Source organism: Arvicanthis niloticus, chromosome 4 (genome assembly GCF_011762505.2).
Source record: "Arvicanthis niloticus isolate mArvNil1 chromosome 4, mArvNil1.pat.X, whole genome shotgun sequence".
Classification (NCBI taxonomy): Eukaryota; Metazoa; Chordata; class Mammalia; order Rodentia; family Muridae; genus Arvicanthis; species Arvicanthis niloticus.
The window spans coordinates 109104213-109115520 of record NC_047661.1 but is presented as its reverse complement, the minus strand read 5'-3'; the positions used below and the strand labels follow the sequence as shown (position 1 = coordinate 109115520).

General features: G+C 38.9%; 1 protein-coding gene across 1 annotated transcript in view; it reads right to left on the bottom strand.

Moving 5' to 3' along the window:
* Window positions 1-6442: 6442 nt before the first annotated feature.
* Dkk2 (dickkopf Wnt signaling pathway inhibitor 2) overlaps window positions 6443-11308 on the bottom strand; it is an 88274-nt gene continuing 83408 nt past the window's right edge. The window contains exon 4 of the mRNA XM_034501240.2: window positions 6443-8757. Coding sequence (XP_034357131.1) covers window positions 8507-8757 — 251 coding nt within the window. The 3' untranslated portion in view covers window positions 6443-8506. The remainder of the gene's footprint in view (window positions 8758-11308) is intronic.

Here is an 11308-nt window from a genome sequence, read left to right as displayed (position 1 = left end):
CCTTTGCTAAAGTAATTTTCTAAACCTACCGCTGTGAGTCAACCAGCCTCTCCTCGTGAGTTTTCCTTGACACTCTTTGACATCTGTATCAAATTGAAATTTCTTATTAGCACCCTTTAGGATTTCCAGCCTTGAGTCAATGCATCTCCTTTTTATATCCACTTGAAACTCTGCTTGGTCCATGCTCTAGCTTGGGATTCTTGACTTTCCTGTACCCTCCAGCCCCTCTTGCATGCTTCTGTTTTTCTGCAACTGCTTCCCTCAGTATATGTAGCAAACTCTTTCTTGATAATAGGATCCATTCTGCACAGAATCTTTTAAGATACCATATGGCTGGTGAAAGATTTACTAAGAGAAGCTTTCTAAATATTTATTTGTACTGAACTAAGTCAGTTATTTTTATATATAAAATATGTAGAATATTTATATACTAAATACACAGTAGAAAGTTTTTCTTACCCTCTCTTAAGAGCAGTTCCTCTTCCTATGATATTATCAGACCTGACTAGGAGATTCCTTTCTTTCATCAATAGCTTTTATCCAGCCTACAGTTGGTCCAGGTAATTCTCTGTAACCTAAATCAAGCATTTCTCATGAACTCTACCTTTCTTTAATCTTTCCAGTGACTGGGACATCCTGCCTAGGTGTCCTACTGTCCAACCTTCGATCAGCAGTCTGATCCTTGCAAAACGTTTCTATTTTCTCCCCTTCCAAAGCCTCTACCAGCTCCATCTCTTTGAAACTAAACCTGACATTGCAACACAGCTTTCTACCATCTGACCCCAATCCAGCTCTGTCTTTGTCTCATTCATCTCATCCCAGCCTGCTCCAGTCAGCTGCATCCCACTGACAGGCGTATGTGTTCATTCTTCGGCCATCTCACTGTTCCTGTAGATCTTCAGACATCACCCTGTCAGTTCACTCAGGCTTTGTAAAAACTGGATCCTAAGAGGCATTCCTTGACTAGTGCTTTTAAAATAAGAACACCAATCATTTTCCTTTTCTTTTCTATCTTATACTGACTCAATTCACAGTGTTCATTGTTGTCTTCTATAATGTTAATACATTTATTAGTTTGTTTCCCAGTCCATCCTGGTCAAATATTAACTGCAATAAAAAAAATGAAATCATTGACTATCTTTAGTTGGCATGGTACCTGTACCACTTTATATCTGTTTAAAGACCTTATACTTATAGTAAAAGACAGATGGAGATGGCTGTGCCTGACAGGGTGAATGACCTCCAAAAAGCACAAAAGACCTCACAGTCCCTTCTGTAGGGCACAACCTCAATGGCCTAAGGACCCTTAACTAAGACTCACCTGTTCTATACCACCACCTTCAAGATCAAATTCCCCAACACACAATCCTCTTGGGAGCATGAAACATTTAAACTCCTGAAAGAGGATACCCTGGGATTGTTGGAATATGTGCTTTCTAAAAGTGCTTTTCCAAAATGGGACTTAACAAATTTATTCCAGAAATACGTTGATGAGATTTTACAATTGGTACAAATGTTGGGAGAGTGGAACACATATTTCCATAGAATGAAGCACTGATCCTAGAGGCACGGACCTGAAGATGCCAGCTTGCAAGAGATTATGAAGGCTATGCTATTCAACAAAACTTAGTCTCACGTAAGCACTAGTTGTACTTGAATGTGCCTGGCATGGAAGAAAGGAACACCAATGAGGTTAAGCCCATGGCAAATCTATAAACTTGGCCAGTCTCATATAACAGAAGAAATAACTCAAACACTACTCATTCTGTAGAAGGAAACAAAATGTACAGATAGATTAATATTCTAGTACCAGGCTTGATTTCCCTCGTTATGAATGGGTCTTAAGTGTTATTAGAGAGATACTGATTCCTGACTGCCAAGGCATGTGTGCTACAACTGTACCCTTGCTGTTATTATGTCATGCTGGACATAATTATGGTATAGTTCATACATTTTATAGCAGGATAGGACTCTTTGTGTCTTTGCTCCTTTGGAAGCTTGCATGGCACCTTCTGGTACCACAAGAGCTACTTTTCATAAAGAAGGCTTTCAGGTAAGATCCAGCTCAGGGACAACTAAGAAATTCTGAGAGCAGGAGAAATAAACTTCTTTACCAAAAACCATGACAATTGGCTCTCCAATATTAAATGGTCAGCCCTGAAAATATATGCATACATGTAACATACAGATTGAACAGTTTGTATTTATATGCTTAGCAATATATTATATTTTGAAAGCTATGTATAATATGTAAGATATCATAATTTGTTCATATAATTATGTACAAAGTATCTAAATATACTAAAAATGTGATATATATATATATATATGAATACATGTATACATATATAACCAAAACTAAAGAAGAAAGAAACCTGAGCTTGAAAAAGAACAACAGTTACATGGAAGGATTTTGAGTAAAAAATGGAAGGGGTAAATGATGCAATTATATTATAATCTTAAAATATAAAAATATTTTTAAAAGGTAAATAGGGAGGAGGGGAGAAAGAGAGGGAAAGAGGCAGAGAGAGAGAGAGAGAGAGAGAGAGAGAGAGAGAGAACCATATCATAGTGGAACATATTCTCCCATTAATTTCAAATCATAGATCATAGTTCCAAATACCAGATTTAGACTGATGGGCAATTTTATGAAGCAAAGAGCAAGACTTATTCTACAATATGAGTGAAGTATCTTCACTCAATTCCATGTGCCTCTATTAGGGCCTTTGATAACTTTTAAGCCCTACATGTGTTGACTGGACTTTGCCAAAAATAGCAAGTCTGATAAGCAAAAATAACCTGTTTTCTAAATGTGGTGGCACTTCTGTCTTAGCATTCCACATCTTCAGAATTCATCAAACTTTACTAAAGGATAATTATGTCAGAAATTGAGGGAATGAATCCTTGATGTCTTATTGCGTCTATAGTCAGCTAACAGAGCATCTTGGCCACAGCTGCTCAAAGACTTCTAGTTCAGCCAACAGGAACTCTTCAGAATACAGAATAACAAAGAGAAATTTTTTGTTATTAACTTCAAGATTTTTGAAGTTTGGTTGTTTGGGACTCATTTTTAAGAGGAAGATAATGATTGCACAATTTAATTCCTCTGAACTTCAACTTGTTTTGACTTAGTTTAACATGCAAGATAATTTACTCTTTGAAGTCCAGTTTCTCTCTGAGGAATTTTAATGGAGGAAGAAGAGATGTATTCGAACATAGGGTTTCTCCACATTATAATTTTATTATTGCTGAAATATACTTGTGCATTCCGTTATTGGATATTGGATGTGGCAATTATTTTTACTGCAAAATCTAAGATCGTTTATGTTAGACAATATGGCAGATGTGTTGATGTGATAAAAGTAATTGGAAGTTGTTTTGGAAATTTGGAAACAGAGTAATCTTGGAATTGATTTAATTAACAATTTTGATCCATTTTGCAAGCTACAAGTCTAAGGGTATAACTCAAGCATATGCTCAGGGCTTCTTGGATGTTTTGCCTCATGACATTGATGATAACGGCAGTGTACATCTGGAAACAAGTTTTAAAATCTCAAACTAGAAACTGAGAGAGATGTGGGTCCCATTACTCTTCCTGAAAGCATGCTCCTAGGGACTTCTGAGTATTATACTATTGAACTGGAAACTTCTAGTTCTTTGGAAAGTTAATTATGTAAAATGATGTTTTGCTGGGACACACAGGTGAAAGAATGTCTTGCTAAAGCAAGCATGTGAAAGACTTTTCCTGAAGTAAACAAATGTGAAAGAATGTTTGGATATAGCAAACAGGTGAAAGGACCCATGATGAAGGCATATAAATAGGACCCCACAGACAGTAAGAGATAAGCACTGAGCCTTGGTTTGGTTTGTTCTGCTTCTTTATTCTTTGCTAACAACACACATGTATTGGTTCACCTTACATAGCATTGCTGCGCTCAACTTGTGGTAACACTGCCATTCAGAGAAACTCACTCAAGATCTGCTCGTGAGGTTTCTCTGGCAGCTTGCCACATCAGCAGCCTCCCCTCAGGCCAGTTGGTGAGCCTGGAAGTTTCTGCAGGATTGAACTACAGCTCCTTGGTGTTTGCTTGCTGAAAGGACTGGACTATAGCTGCTGGTTTGTGCCTGGGGTCTGCCTGCCTAGAGGACTGGTCTGCAGCTGCTAAGTTGTATTTGGTGTTTGCTACAGGACTGAACTGCTGCCAAAGAATATCAAGCTCACCCCTAAAGAACTATTATTGAACAGGTCCACTTCCCCCATATCCTAATAACTCTTCTCTTCCACTACCCCTGCTGGGTGGTGGGCTAGAGGAGAGGTTGGACATTTATTAAAATGGGTTGCAAAAAATGTATGCCTACACAATATCCACTGACTCATGGGTATTCCACTAGGCCAGTCTCTTAAAAGATTCACACCACTATCCAGTAATGCCCCCCGCCCCCCGAGGATCAAGTTGCCTATACATGGATCTTGGCTGAGACCCAAGTCACACTCAAGCCAAAGTACCGCATTGGTAGATAGCAGGTCACATTTTAGTTTAAAGAGCACAATTTTTCATAATATAGGAATGGTTTTATACAATGAAATGCAGTGTGGAATGGTGTGTTGGATGGGGAGAGTCTTATTGCATAACTTGAACACTCATTTAATACAGAGTCAAGTAATAATTCCATCCCTTATTCACTTCTGTGATACGAGTTGTCCAGTTTGGGGGGAATTTCAATAAAATTCTAGAGTGGGAAATGTATAACATACTTTGTCACTCCTTCTTCACCTTTGATGCTAACTCTGAAAGGAAGTGTGTCATTCTCTTCTGCTGTCCCATGTTGTCATTTGAAAGGAACGTGTACAGAGCCCAGGACTATTGTAGCTCACTGCCACATGTTCACAGTCTCACACTAGTGCTTAGTTTATGGAAAGACCCTTCTTCATAGATTAAAGCTATAGTCTCAAATATTATTTTATCTACAATAGGTATTGGTTGGTTAGCAGGCCTTTCAAAAGATCTTTGCTCTTAATTAGCCTAAATTTTTAGGAAGAAAGAAATATAATTAAATAATTGTTTCCCAAATGATCCAGGGCACAGTTAGGTACTTTTTGGTTAAAAGAGAGAAAAGAGGACATTTGTCATTTCTCAGAGCATATTACTTAGTGCTGTGGAAAAGAAAAAAAAAGTCACTCATATGATTGTTAGAGTATAAAAATACATTTTCACAAAGAAATTCAAATGGTCTCAATTTGAGGGAATAATGAGTAGGAACACCCTAAGTGGCTGATTAAAATGATGTGGAAATTTTGAGCCATGCTTCAGGGATCTTTAACTCTTTCTTGTAGCCTTGGGACTCTTCTGGCTTTGTTAAGCTGCAATAGCTACAGGTGATTCATCCCACCTTGTCACGGAATATCTGCTTTTTGTATTTCTACACATGGCTTTTTACACCAACCTGGTCTCATGCTACAAATTGCCAGTCAAACACCCCTGACCTTAATACTTAGAAAGAAAAAAAAAACTTGCCGGGAGTAGATTGACGTTATTCAGATCCCAAAATAAATTCATTTTCTGCCATAATTATAACCACTTGCAGCTGAAATAAATAAATAAATAAATAAATAAATAAATAAATGTAAAGGAAATAACTGCTCCTAGGTATGGAAGGAGGAGAAAGTTTACTGTAGACATGTGGAAGAGCATAGCCAGAAGCAGGGACATCTGGGGGAGTCCACAGTGGACACGACCCTGACCTGTGTGGGGAGAGTGGAGAGGGGAAGTAAGATGACAGCAGCCAGGAGGCCCAAACGTACAAAAAGAACAAATAACCAAAATGGTTGGTTGAATTATACAGGGAAGAGCATCCCAGAACCCTGGGCTGAAGAGTCAGAGTATGAGGTGGGGTGGTGTATGCCAGCCAGGAGGACCACATAACAGGTAGGGGGAGAGGGATGCAGGGAAAATCTGGCTGTTGGTGTCTTCTTTGATATGTTCAATAGGTACCTCAGCCATTTGTCCAAGGTTTGAAACTGAACAGTAGTGATTTCATAGAATATGGAAATGAGCAAACCCACTAAACCAGCTGGGTCTCCATTTTGGGGAATTTCTCATAAGAGAGAAAGCATCGTGGATAAGATAGTACCACTGTCAAGTGTTTTTGGAGACATTTGTGGAGGTCTCTTACTTCACGAGGTTCCTTAAGGCAAAGGAAGCATCAACAGGTGGAAATTAAATGAGGGAATATGCTGATTTAACTTTGTAAATAGCAATTACATTCATTCTGTCATAACATGAGTTGTCTTGGTAACAATAAGCTGGGTCACCTCACAATGCTGACATCCAGATGATTCCCATTCAGGCTGAAGACTAGTACCAAATCCTGTTGAAAGTCTAAAAATGTAGGAATCTGTGAGCACCCTTTTTCCCCATAAGAAGACACAAGGCACTTTGCATTCAACTTTTTGAAAGAGAAAAATTTAATATATTTTATCTTATTATACATTTCCCCTAAATTACAAAGTTGACAGCTGCAAATATATTCTACTACAAAGCTTTCTGTAAGAAACATCTCTATAAGAAAATACATCTCATTAACATTTCCTGTAAATAAATTATTTCAAATAATAATTTTTGAGAAGGTGAATATAAGGGGAATAGTGTGAAAACTAGGTGGTAGGTGTCCTTGCTATGTAGGAAATTCTGACCAACATGTTTCATTTTTCACATCACAAAGCTTAAACTACAGAGTTTGCTCTTGGGTGAATTAGCTTATGAGTTCTGCTCTAACAGACAAATGCAGAGAACAAACCACCTTCATCCTGACAAAACGTGTCGGAAGCTGAAGCTTTTATTTGACTGGGCTGTGAGGTTGCGGATGGGATGCAAGCCAAACACAAAAGTGATGTGTGGTCTACAAGAGCTCAAGCAACAACAGGTTCAGCCTTCCTTCTTTTCTTTCTTTTTTCTTCCTTTCTCTTTCTTTCTTTTTACTTTTGTCTTTTATGCTCTAGATGTAGTATTCAGAAATGTGCTGAATCAGAAAATAGTGAAATGGTTTCAGGGAATTTTGACAGATTAGAGATATGCTATTACGTTTTAACTTTCAATAGTTTCAGAAAATAGGAACTATGTCTTTGGCAATGAATGACATCATCTGATGTCATCACTCTGAAGCCGAGGGAGGAGATTGGTTCCTCTTACATCACCTGGCTTAAGGGACCCTACTCTGTAAGACTCTATTCATATTGAGATTATTTTATAGTCTCAAAACCATGAAATATTTTTGGTTATTTTGGGGAGGGCAAGCTACATTGTACCAAGCACAATTGCCTGAGAGCAACTCTCTTGGAGAGCTTCAGCTTTGCTTCTGGAGCCTCTGATGGCAGTCATAACAATTCATCCTGGTCTTCAGACATGTGACCTTAAAGCCTGGACAAATAACAAGGTTCCCTCTACTTCCCTGCTGTGCTCCACATAGTACAGATATCGCTCAAGTCTCTAGTGTCTGTATCACCCTACTGGTCCCCAGCTATGCAAGTATAAACATATTTATCAGTCTATCACATGTAGGGCATGTCAAAGTGGTGACAAACAGTGCTCACTCCATTATTCCGTTCCCCCTATGAGTCAGACATCTTTAATGGCTTCGTAATCTGTGAAACTTCTGCCCTGTGCTTATATTGCACTAGACCTCACTAGTGGCTCCAGCCTGAGCAGGCACCACATTAGCAATGCCATTCCTTCACAATGCAGAATCTGCTTTTGTCTTACATCTATCTTTAATAGTCCAGGTGAAATTAAGTTTTAGAAACAGAAATGAATGGTCTAAAGAGACACATTTACCCATTTCTAGTCCATCGCCTTAACCAGTTAGCCACAACTACTGGTTGTTGACCCTTTCTAATGTCTGTCTAGATGATATACCAGTATTTTGAAGTGATTTAGAAAATACTGACTGTCTTTTCCTCTTGTATCCCAAAGCCTTTATTTAAGAAAAATCAAAGAACAGTTTCCCAATTAAAAAGTGATTTTTGTGATCTGATTAATAATGCTGAATATTTTCATTTTCTGTTCATTAGCTTTCCCTGTGTTTTACAGATTCTCTTATGTCAAAGGAAAGTGAGAGTAAATTATTAAACTATGACTTTGAGTAGAAATGTGGCTTTAAGTTATTTTTATAGCCATTGCCAATCTGAAAGAAATGTCCGCTCCAGCTCAAGCCAAACTCTTAGAAAATCACATGGCATTCGTCAGTAATTTCCATGGTGTGCTTTCTTTTAATAATAGCATTTTCACAAATGTGTACATTATTTACATAAACAAGGTGCATCATGGAAACACTGGTCGTGCTTTGGTTGTCACTGTCTCTACTTAATTCAGTCCTGCGCTCTTCTGCTCCACATTTTTTTAACCACATTCCTCATTCTTCTGCATTCCAGTCCAGGTTTTCCATCATGCCATAATGCATTAAATACACAAATTCACAGTCTGCTAGTGATGACTCTTCCCAGTGTTTATCAGATCTTCTGGCATACATGGAGTCTGGCTTTGGAAGAGTAGGTGGCATCTTTCCACACTTTGCAGGACAGGCCCTTTGCACAGTCACACCTCTGGAAAATCTCCAGCCCATGCGAACCTTTCTTGCGTTGTTTGGTACAGACTTCCCCCTGATGGAGCACTGGTTTGCAGATTTTGGTCCAGAAGTGGCGAGCACAACAAAACCCATCAATGCAGTCTGATGACCGCAGGCAAGGGTCTCCTTCATGTCCTACAGAAAACAAGGCCAAGGGGATTAGAAGGGTTCTTGACAGCAATTTCTACTTTCCAATCAGAATCACAGAAAATACTTTCACTTACATTATCTTGCATTGTACTGCCACTGACGGTGGAAAGCCTTAGATTTATAGTTTGTTCTCTCTTTACACTCTTAAGTCTTCCTTTATCTGTCTCCATTATCTACCATCTGAATATGAAATTCAATGAACAGTAGAACTGTGTTCATCTTTAGTTCATCACATTCTACTTTTTTCCTATTTCTCTCTGTGTGTTTATGTGTGAGTGTGGGTGTGGGTGTGTGCATATAGTGTGCATATATGCATGCATTTTTATTGTGTGGGAATGCATGTGTGTGTGTATGTGCAAGTACATGTGTACGAATAATCTGAAAGACCAGATTGTGTTGGAAATGATCCTCCATCACTGTCTCACCTTCTTTGAACCAGAATCACTCAATCAAACATTGAGCTAATTGATATGGCTAGGCTTACTAGCCAGCTTTCTCTGGGGGATCTCCTTGTGTCTGTCTTCTGAGGTTGGAGTCAAAGATAAACTGGCATGCTCCACCCAGCATTTACAGAGTGACAGGGATTGGAACTCCTATCCTCATGATTGCATGGCAAGCATTTACCCATGGAGTCAACTCCCCAATTCATAGTATAACTTTAGATATTTTCTTGAGTTTTTTTCTTCTATGGGGTGAATTGGAGATTTAAAAAAAAAGTTGGTTTCAAACTCAATAACTTGATGTCTATTCAACAGGTCTCAACAAAGCTGTGACTCAAGAAAGCTGCAATTTTCAGGGACTCTTGACATCATTTATTGGTTGAGTCCAGCTATGAAAGCAGAACTAGTAGCACATGTTACTTAGTGCAGAGAATTGTCACATGTATGGTAGTTGAACTAAGAATTATGAGAGGTTGATTAGCTGCAGGAATTCACTTCCACATTTAGGCCAAAAGATCCCTAAGGAGCAGGTGATGTCACCATCCAGGGGCTAGATTCATAAGGCAGCACATAAAGCTCCACCTGACAGCAGCTGAAGCCTGAAGGAAACAGTCATGCCAAAATACCAATGGAGGCTGTGAAAGTAGGAAGCTGTTTAAACCCAGCCAAATACATCTGACAAAGAGTGGTGGGGAATAGAGCCTACACGGAGCCATGAGTGGAACAGAACAGAGAGACGTCATCCAGCCTAGCTCAGGGTCATCAGGCTCAGGGGCAACCAGGAACTTATTTTAAACTATGTGAGATTACAGATTTAGGTATTGTATGAACACACAAATACACAAAGATTAACTCACCAAATAGCACCCTCCCACACACACCTTGGTTGCATTGATTTCTGTTTTAGTATAAGGCAGGGGTTGTCAAATGGTGTTAGTTGCCAGGTTGCAAAAGCATTAGGGTTCTGAGGCTGTTACAGCTCTTCATTTTATTCTGTTGTAAAACTCAGCCATAAAAAAAAGACATGAATGAACACATAAATCTGTGATTTTATGAAACATATTTAGGTGATGCAGATGAGTCTCAAAGGTCATTGTGTGGCCACCTGTGGTCTCCATCATTCTAGATGTAACTACTTCTACTGTAAGATTTTGATGCAACTCACAAGCCATTCAACACAAGATTTCTTTCTATTTGTACTCAGAACATTTCATACAAAGTTAGGCTGAAAAAACAGAATTTGATTAGAGCTGTGACTTAGATTTCGGTTGGAATGAGAAAAGACATTCACATAATGCCAACTCTACAGGAACGTGATGAAACTGAAATAAGAGGTACAGGAAAACATTCAGGATCTTGGTAGATACAGCAAAATAGTAAATAAGAATATATTATTTGCCAACATCTTTAGCTTGATACAGATGACCACTAGCAGTCTAGGCTATAGCAATTGGTCAGATCTTCTCCTGGACATTGTCCCTTTAGAAGATAACGATGTGGAGAAATGGTTTTGCCATGAGATAAGCTATGGAACTAACATGATTAGAAAGGAAAACTAGGTTTTCACATCAGGACTTCCCAGAGCACTTCAGTGCATCAAAACTCTAAACAACAGTGGAGATGCACTATTATGAAGTTCTTTAGAACAGTGGGCACTGTTTTTTATTTTTTTATTGGATATTTTATTTACATTTCAGATGTTACCCCTTACCCTATCCCCCCCGTCTGCCCAGGAACCCCCTATTCCATTCCCCTTCCTCCTGCTTCTATGAGGATGTGCTCCCACCTACTCCCCCACTCCCTTGAATTCCCCCACACTTGGCATCCAGCCTTCATGGAACCAAAGACCTTCTCTCCCACCTATGCCCGACAAGGCCATCCTCCCTTACATATACAGCTGGAGCCATAGGTCCCTCCCTGTGTGCTCCACTGGACACTTTAAATCACATACATCTTGAAAAGGGAATATACAGATACACTTGAGAAAAGTCTCCTTTGGGTATACCTGTGCTTCATGCTTTCAATTTTTTTTGAATTACTGTAAAATAATATCCTACTAGTCAAGCTTGTTATTGGTGAGTAGGAGAATTCTGAAA